The sequence below is a fragment of the Apium graveolens genome, unplaced genomic scaffold (assembly GCF_009905375.1).
Source record: "Apium graveolens cultivar Ventura unplaced genomic scaffold, ASM990537v1 ctg8107, whole genome shotgun sequence".
Classification (NCBI taxonomy): domain Eukaryota; kingdom Viridiplantae; phylum Streptophyta; class Magnoliopsida; order Apiales; family Apiaceae; genus Apium; species Apium graveolens.
Window position 1 is genome coordinate 3,284 of NW_027420892.1, and position 10,024 is coordinate 13,307.

At 31.3% G+C, this 10,024-nt stretch overlaps 1 protein-coding gene across 1 annotated transcript; it reads right to left on the bottom strand.

The window, feature by feature from the left end:
• Positions 1-3,027: 3,027 nt before the first annotated feature.
• LOC141704667 (structural maintenance of chromosomes flexible hinge domain-containing protein GMI1-like) lies at positions 3,028-9,552 on the bottom strand (the record flags this gene model as incomplete). Its single annotated transcript, XM_074507867.1, has 14 exons — positions 9,496-9,552; positions 9,184-9,228; positions 8,945-9,065; positions 8,755-8,822; positions 7,643-7,759; positions 7,464-7,554; positions 7,183-7,217; positions 6,967-7,042; positions 6,677-6,862; positions 6,369-6,527; positions 6,178-6,199; positions 4,555-4,597; positions 4,361-4,423; positions 3,028-3,093 (listed from the first exon to the last, which is right to left on the bottom strand). Coding segments are annotated over exons 1-14 (1,149 nt in total), but the record flags the coding sequence as incomplete, so codon positions are not given.
• Between the last annotated feature and the right edge of the window lie 472 nt (positions 9,553-10,024).

Here is a 10,024-nt window from a genome sequence, read left to right on the forward strand (position 1 = left end):
TAAGATATATCGTTTTAGTCATAAGAAAAAATTATTAAAAAATTTGAAATTCATTTTGCATTTCAGATTAGAAAAATCTGGTAAGTAACCCTTCCCAACAACGGACTCGTTCACGATTTACAGGATTAATTTTTTAAAATGATTTTTCGACGATCCAAACCGTACGGATGTTAAGATATATCGATTTTATTCATAAGAAAAAATGTATTAAAAATTTGAAATTCATTTTGCATGTCAGGATTAGAAAAATCTGGTAAAAGTACCCCCTCCAGACAACGAGACTCGTTCCCGATTTACAGGATTAATTTTTAAAATGATTTTTCGAACGATCCAACCGTAACGGATGTTAAGATATATCGATTTTAGTCATAATAAAAAATTATTAAAAATTTGAAATTCATTTGCATATCAGGATTAGAAAATCTGGTAAAAGTACACCTCCCGACAACGAGACTCGGCTCCGATTTACAGGATTAATTTTTTAAATGATTTTTCGACGTCCAACCGTACGGATGTTAAGATATATCGATTTTAGTGATAAAAAATTATTAAAAAAAATTTGAAATCATTTTGCATGTTAGGATTAGAAAAATCTGGTAAAAGTACCACTTCAGACCAACGAGACTCGTTCCCGATTTACAGGATTAATTTTTAAAATGATTTTTCAACGATCCAACCGTACGAATTTTAAGATATATCAATTTTAATCATAAGAAAAATAATTAAAAAATTTGAAATTAATTTTGCATGTCAGGATTAGAAAAATCCGGTAAAAGTACCCCTCCCGACAACGAGACTCGTTCCCGATTTACACGATTAATTTTTCAAATGATCTTTTCGACGATCCAACCGTACGGATGTGAGGATATATCAATTTTAGTCATATGAAAAAATTATTAAAAAATTTGAAATTCATTTTGCATATCAGGATTAGAAAAATCCGGTAAAAGTACCCCTCCCAACAACGAGACTCCTTCCGATTTACAAGATTAATTTTTAAAATGAATTTTTTGAATATCCAACCGTACAGATGTTAAGATATATCAATTTTAGTTACATGAAAAATTATTGAGATAATTTCCTATCAACATGGTAATTTTTTTTAAATGATATTTTCGAAGATCCAACTGTATTGAGATATATCGATTGTAATCATATAAAAAATTATCAAAAACTTTTAAATTTATCTTGTATGATTTTATAATGAAAATCGAATAGAATTGCAACTCTCCGAAAAATAAGAATCTTTCTTGATTAAATAATTAATTTCTTAAAATCTTTCTTGGTTAAATTTTCATTTTTCACAACAATTTTTGGTTTTCCCCCTTTAATTTCATTTCCCCCTCCCTTCTAATTTTCATTCCCTCCATTACCTCTCCCCCTTCCCCTTTTTTAGATCTGACCGGTTCTCTCTCCCCCTACTCTTCCATCTCTCTCCCACGACTCTTCTCTCTCCTCTCTCTACCTGTTTTGCTTAAAATCACTTGGATTAAGTGTGTATTATGATGGGTTTAGGTTTTTGAGTTTTCAAACCCTAACCATCTCAATCACCCAATCTTGTTTCTCTTTCAAGCTCAGGGCATGACTGATGAGTAGTTGTTTATCATTTGCAAGGTTAGGTTCTATGTTTGTTGTGCTTAATTTACTCCATGGGTTTCGTCTTTTGAGGCCTTGGAGAAGAAAGAGAATGAGATTTTCCCTGTCCAAGATGGTACAAGTAAAATTCTCAAGCACACTGAGAGCCTGGTTTCAATTAGAGGATCCGAACAACTAGATGAAATGCTAAAGGAGTCGAAACAAAAAATCCGCACAGAAAAGTAAGCTAGATGTTGATTAAGCTCAGTTTCTTTTGATATATGGTTACTGCTGTATGTTTTTTCTTTTGAAATGCTAGGTTTTCTGGTTGCAAGTGCTTGAAAAATTAGGGATTGCAATGGATACTTAATGTGATTGGTCTAACGGTTGTGTCCGCAGAAAATTATTAGATTGTGCGACTGGAGAAGGATTTATGAAACACTCGGGTATGAAGTTGCCTGACACAAGATATGCTTGGTATCACATGAAAATAAACCTCTCCACCACTCCCCTCAATTATTACATCCATCTCTCTCTCTCTCATTCTTCTCCCACCTGTCTCTAAAACCCCCCACTTTCTTTATCTAAAACTAACTCAGCATGTTAAACTCTGATGGACTCACACGCACAATTATCAGCACACTATAACGAGGCGGCGTCCGTGTCCGGCCGGCGAAGGGCGGCCGTGTCCGGCGAATTTGCATGCTCATCTTCTGTGTTTCAATTAAATTATATTCTGGGTTGTACTTTTTTACGAACCTTGTAATCTTATTGTGATTTGTCGCTACTGCAAATTGTATTAAACAGAAACGTTGTTGATGGTTAAAGTAATTGTTGTGGTGATTGCACGTATTGTCCATCTCTGTATTCCATTTACAGTTTACAAAAGATTTTCACGTTCCTGATGGTTAAATCTAGTAACTTCTGTATTTCCGGGACATTTAGTGTAATGATTAACTGTGCTTTGTTGGTCGGAAGTCAAGATTTTCCGGCGTGAACTCTTTGAATGGTTAAACTCGTTCATGATTCATAGATTTATAGTTATTTGACATGTTAAATTGCATTAAAAATGATGTTTTTGTTGAGTTTGGTGCTGCCGGAAGTTGCCAAAACGATGCTCAAAGGAATCTGTATTTTCCAGATTTCGACATTTTTTTTAATTCTTATTTCCGTTAATACGACGCTTTTTCCGTCGTAAGTTCTAAAAATACGACAATATTATCTTACGTAAGTTCTAAACATATGACAATATTTTTCGTCGTAAGTATATTTATTATTTTATTGAACACATGGGCCCTACTTTCTAACTTGCGACGCAATTTTATCTTGTGACGAAAAAACGAACTTACTACTCGACCAAAAACGATGATTTTTTTCCGTCATAAATGGCTCAATTACGACAATTTCAGTTCAAAAAACCGTCGTAAATGGATAGATTTGTTGTAGTGGAACCTGCTTAAGAATTTTCTTCTTCACATTCTTCAGTTTCTCTAGTTCTTCTAGAACCAAAGTAATTTCCTAAAAACCATGTATAATAGCTTTATAACAGAAAATCTCAAAACCAAGAAAACAATATTAACAATATAGAAGATTTAAAACTTCTATGTTGTTAATATCAAAACTTTTATGACCCGAGTTTCGAGTTTGATTTAAGGTTCGGTTGAAACTGAGCTCGTGCTCGATCCCGAACATTTTTAATAGAGTTCATACTCGAACCTGAATATTTTTAATCGAGTTCAAGACTGGTAGTTTTCAACTGGGCTCGGCTCGATTATACTCTTGGTTGTTGTACACAAGTATAAAGTTAGTATATGGAAGTGAGTTAAATACCCAAGTCTCGATAATTAATAAATTAATATTACACAGTAATATATTATCAACAAATTAATATGGTAATATAATATCAATAAGTTATTTATTTAATGTATATAAATTCTTTATAATATGGTAATATACTTTTCCATATTTATTTAAATACGGGGACAAAATAGTAATTACAAATTAAATGTTTCTAAAGAAAAACTTGAGTCTATCAAAATTTTTAAGACCCGAGTTTCGAGTTTGAGATTTAAGGTTTGGTTGAACTCGAGTTCGTGCTCGAACCCGAACATTTTTAATCGAGTTCGAGTGTCACAGTTTTCGACTAACTCGACTTGATTATACCCTTGACTGTTACACTAGTATAAAATTGGTATATCAAAGTGAGTTAATTACCCGAGTCTCGATAATAATTAATATATTATTATATGGTAAGATATTATCAACAGTTAATATGGTTATATATTGTCAACAAGTTAATTATTTAATTTATAAAGTTTTTTATAAATTAAAAAAATTATAATACCGCTCTTGCACATGAGTATAAAGTTATTATTTGCTAATAAGCTAATTAACCAAGTCTTAGAATAATATTAAATTATTGTATAAATTTAGTTACCCAAAATGAAGAAACAAGTATGTAGCTCAATGCTTATGTTATCAAAATATAATGAAATGGGAATTTAACTCATTTGATTGGGGTCATATGTTTGCACACATGTGTCATGGGTTCAATAGCGTAATACAGTAAAATGAGCAAATCCACACTTTAGTTGCAACTTTGAGCTATATTGTTGAAATATGGTTTCAGTTTGTTTTTTACATTATATTAGTAAATAGATTTTGGTATCGAAATCTACAACAAAAATTTCCACCTGAACTAAAGATTTCACATGACAGATAATTGATATATATATATATATACATTTATAAATCAACAGTAGTCTTTTAAATAGTTTGACAATACTTTGGGGCACAGCTCATCATACTCCTGCTGTGACTTAGCAAGTTTGTCTCTGAGTTCTTGTTCCTGTAAAAAAAAGGAGGTATGTAAGTTTTACTCAAAAGTTATGTATATTTAACAAGGAAATTGAATTAGTGGCATCTATCTCTACTAATTGATTTTTCTATTTTTTCTAGCATGCTAAGAAATATATATACCCTTAGAATAAGAGCTTCCTCACTTTTCTGATAGTCAAGTAACCTACATAGGATAAATAAGGAGATTAAAAGTTTAGCAGATTAAGAAATATCATCTAAAGAAGAACAAAATTTCAAAAATCTATTAAATTTGATATACAAATCAAGTAAAACTTACAAATTGTAATTTATATCTGAATTTAAACACACGTTTATGCGACATGTGACCAGATAACCGACTAATATTTGGGCATCATATTTTCGTATATGATGCCCAAATATTAGCATCTAAGCTGTGATCACAGTGACAATATATTCACTTTTAAGACAACATGAGTTGAATACAGAATATATATCCATTTCAACATATTGAACTAGCATTCACTATTGCAGTAGTCACTGCATTTGGCATCTAAAAAAACAAATTCCAAGGATGACGCGGAACAATCGGTTAACATGGTTAACATAATTAACGTTGCAGAACTTTATATGTCTACTCTAATTAGTGGAGGAGGTTAAATTAGTAGTGGGGAAGATTTTTCATGTAACTCCACTTTGCTTTTCATTTTAGTCAATGCAGTTCATGATTTTCACATTGTTGTATATATATCTACAACATAATAAGTTACTAAGCCCTCTATTTAATACAATATAGCTAAGTTAATAATTTATCGATGTACTAATCTTCAAATACAATTGATCAATTCAACTTATTCAGATATTCCAATCATTTGTTTCACCTACCGAGATTTGAGCCTTCGATTTTCTTCCCACAAATAAGTCTCTTTATTTTGCGTTTGAAGTCCATTGTTAGAAGGCTGTAGCATATAAGCCCATGATAAGTTGGAATTTCCAAAGCAGGATAGCACAATATATGTATTTGAACTTGGAAAAAGATACTTGAAAGAAGAAAATCATAAAATTATATCCTATATCATCTGCAATATTTTTCTATAGATAAATTTAAGAAAGCTTTATAAAGATTTCATTGACGCTTTTTTCACTAGAAAATAAGTTGATGATAGAACGTAAACATATTTAAAAGTATTACACGACTTTTAAAGAGGTTATTTATAGTTATATATTATTGGATCTTATTATCAGTTTATAATATATATGCTCTTTGTTGGTGATATAGCATAATATAAATAATTCAATAAAATACACATATTTCATAAGTATTCAAGTTTTAGAGAGTACAAATTTGTCTTACCGTCTCTTCCCTTAAAAAAGAAACATTCATCATGTTTGGGGGAGAATCACGCACACCGGAGATAACATGTCGAGGTTGATCTTCTAATTGGTTGCTAATTTTTTTATTCCATCCAAAAGAGTCAACCTCTTCAACCTAATGTGAAAATAACCATTAGCAAAATAGTCTCTCAAGAATGAATACCACCAATGTTAAAAGCGTTAATTAAAGATATCAAACCTTTCTGGAGTCAATAGCTCTCAACGGTAATATAACAGCTTGACGAATATTAATTATAATATACTCCTCGTTACTGTTCTTTATTACTTGACATCCCATGTCATGCTATGTATCTATTCTCCTTTTCATTGACAAAAGAAATATAATAAACTATAAATAAATTATAAAAAAGCAAAAATATAGAAAAAAATATTATATTTATAATCGCGTACCTGCAAATAAAATAAGATTCCCCTTTGTAAAGCAAATAATTGAAGGAGAAAAGAAATGAAAAATAAGTCAGGCTTCTAATATTATTTATTGTTTCTATAATTAAGCATGCAGGTATTACCCATTTTTACTGTATAATAAAAAATAAAGAGATAGTGAATTTAAGCATAAATACAATTATTCAATTACTTACCACCTGTAGATCCAGGAAAACCTTCTACTAGAATGTAATCTATGGTGGCATATGTATTTGTCTTTTGGAATTTTGCAGAAGCTCCTTTCCAAATTTTGATCTTCTGCCCTGATTGCCACAATTTTCCTTTCCTGCTTACTTTTTTGCAAACCCTTACAACTACATATATATACATAGTAGAGAAATTGCTATAGTTAAAAAAGTATTGGTTAAATTATAGTAAGAAGTAGCCATAAATATTAACCAGAAAAAGAACATGAATCTTGGTAAATTAAATAATAAAATAATTATCTTGCATGCACCCTCACCATGGGGAGTAATACCAAGTAACCATTTATTTGAAGGATTAACATTGGCCATTACAGTTTCTTGGTCGTTGCAGACAACTTCCTCGTCAAACTTGGTATGCATGTTCAAGATCCAGTCTTTATACAGCCTCTCCAGTTGGGGAAGTGACCATATATTTTCTTCTTTAAGAATTTGGACATGTAGCCCTGTAAGTCCATGAGAAAAGATAAGAAAAGCTTTATTGCATTAATTAAGATAGGTAAAAGATGAGACGGGATGTACAATTGGTTGATTGTTTCAACACTAATACCTTGGTGGTCACGAGGCAGTTGAGCACCAAAGCTCTTCAAGGCATTCGTGTACGGATCTTCATGCATCAAGTCAGTCTAGAAAACAAAATCACTTAAGATTACATTAAAATATAAAAACAATTATCTACCAAATTGCCGTATACAATTTTTATGTCAAATGTACTACATAATTAGTAGCAAACATGGCTGTACGGTGTACCTATTTAATTACATACCTTGCATTGTGTTGGGAAAAAACCACCATCTGTCTCTGCAATCAGAATTGGGGTAATTTAAAACCAGCTCTCTTTTTGTTGTTATAATTTGTTTTATGTAAGCAGGACCTTAGAGTTATAATTAAAGTTTACCTATAATATGACTAAAGTTAAAACTAAAGTTACTGAACATTACATAGTTTGTACACCCTCGTGTGTATATGTAAAACTATCCATATCCAAACTCTAAGGTTCTACAGTGATATTTTAATTATGTATATAAATATTATATGTTTTCTTACCGATGAAGCATTTAACTCTAGAGTAGCATCTTTTTAATCTATATGCTTCATCACCAGTTTTGAGCTTGGGCTCCATAAATGGAAGTAGTGCCTGAGTTGAGTTATGATGGAGCAAACTGTTCGGTCATCATATATAAAACAAATTTAAAAATGATCAAATATAGGAAGGTATAGCTTACCCAACAAGCATTTGGAAGTAAACGCCCAAGCCGCCTCACAGATACACAACTAAAGCCTTCAATACCATATCCACTCACATCCAGCTCTTTAATAATCCTATCAGTGTTTTCTTCCCCCTTCGTAAATAATAAATACACATGCTGGATTTATAAAATAATATAAAATAAATATATACATATGTACGATGTCTCATTTAATCAAAAAGAGGTAGCAAAAGTCTTTTGCACAAGTTCTCTATGTATGCATTTTGAGTAAAGTGATATAGGGTTGTCAATGGATGGGATTTGTATTGGATCGGTCTTGATTCATATCGTGATCAATTTAATTTTACCTAATTCAGATTCGGATCGGATATTAATCAGATTTCTTATAGGCCGATCCATATTCGGATCTGTTAGGATCGCTGGTAATGGATTAGAGTCCAAGTAGTTTATAATTTTAAAAAAAAATTATATAAAAAATACCATGTATCAATTTAAACATGTATTATAATAATTGAATTATAAATACAAATATATTAACAAGAATCATGATAACAAACATGACTAATAAAGCAAAAGTTCCGCAGAGATTAAAACTTAATAAGGCGACTTCAACTTATATACAAGCACTTTGTAAATCTTGTTTACAACAAGCAACGTGGGTGCCAATCTAATTCAATGTAATACCTCTCTCATAAACTTTAATACTTGAAAGTTAACACCTAAACAAGTTGTACAAGTGATAATCAAAAAATTAAGATACATATAATATGTTATATATATATAATATATTATATTATATGTGAATAATATTATATATATAAAAAATAAAAAGTCGGATGAGATCGTTAACCGATCGGATCGTTCTAAATACATATATGTGTTACTTATCGGATCGGATCATTATCGGATCAGATTTTTTTCGGACCGGATTTTATTTTTAATGATCCATATCCACTCTTTAATAAAATTTCAAATATTATTCTAATAGTCAAATGAATAATCTTTAATTGTTCTTTTAACAGTAGGTTAATAAATATTGATGATAAGCAATTTAAAATGAGATAACTTACTATATAAACATGAGATACAACTAAACACTAGGATTTCATAAGTATATACATATCTACCTGGATTATTGGAAAGTATACAAATGTCATTCTTGCATTTCCTTTCCTAGATGTGCATGATGGTGATCCTGAACAACCAACATTCTTAATTACTAAATGTCATATTTGCACTTGCTAGCAATTACAATATTTTAATTTCTAAGAAACCTATTAAGACTGTAGCCTACACTTGAACACAAGAAATACTTACCAGCAACTTCTGGAATGGATGATAAGCAAAGCTGCAATTTGAATTCTGGGCCACTGCAGGCGTGAAAGTTAGTGATGGAAACCTTTCCACCATCTATATAAGCTAAATTTTGGCCATTCACCTGGAGAACAATAAGGAATTATAATCCAATAAATGCTAAATGGTTTCAAAAGATTTAAATTATAGATCTCCAACAAATATAATGTTAAAATGTTGCAATAAGATTAATAGGTTTGTACCTGAAACTCAACTGGCTTGACCCTAAGAGCACATGTTTTATCAATCTGTCCAGTGGTAACTCAACATATGTAAGCATAAAAAGCTAGGTAGATCTACTAGCTCTTTATTATTTTTTCTGAATAAATATGTATAGTAGCAAGAAAGTAACCTGGATGTAAGGGAAATAGATATCCTTAAGTCTGCACAGGAGTTTATGTAACCCTACACCTCCCATATGAAGATCAAAAATTTGCACCTGTCAGTTTAGTGTTAGTATGGAGGAGATATTTGGAGGTGCTTATTTACATATATACGCAAACTGCAGCAGTTACCTTTGTAAATCTTCCCCTGAATGATTCTATCAGATCCTCTTCTGAGGTGCTTGGCATTCCACCGTCAGTCTAAATTTTTTATGGCAAGTCAATTGAAGTTGAGAGTGTGTAACTAGCTAGAAAAAACATAAAATTAAACATCATAAAGATTAAATTCATAAATCGGGTGATATTACCATCTTTATCAGAGCTCCACTTGAATCTTGTAGGGAGCCATCACTTTCGATATCAATGATACATATTTCCCCAGAGGCCTTTGTGTTTGAGCATATTCTGGCACGCCTAATTAGAAGCAGATAGGTAACAGACAAATTTTAAAACCTAATCAAGATTTTCGTGTCGAATTTAGTCTTTTTTTCTTGCAGTGTCAATATATAGAATTTTGTTGCCGAAATATACAGATATGACAATAGGCACAAAGAGCAATAAACTGAATTTCCAGTTGCTTACCTCCCTAAATGCATAGAGGAAACAGCTACTCCATATCCAAACTTGCCAAATAAAGGCTGCACTTATCAAAGAAATTGTC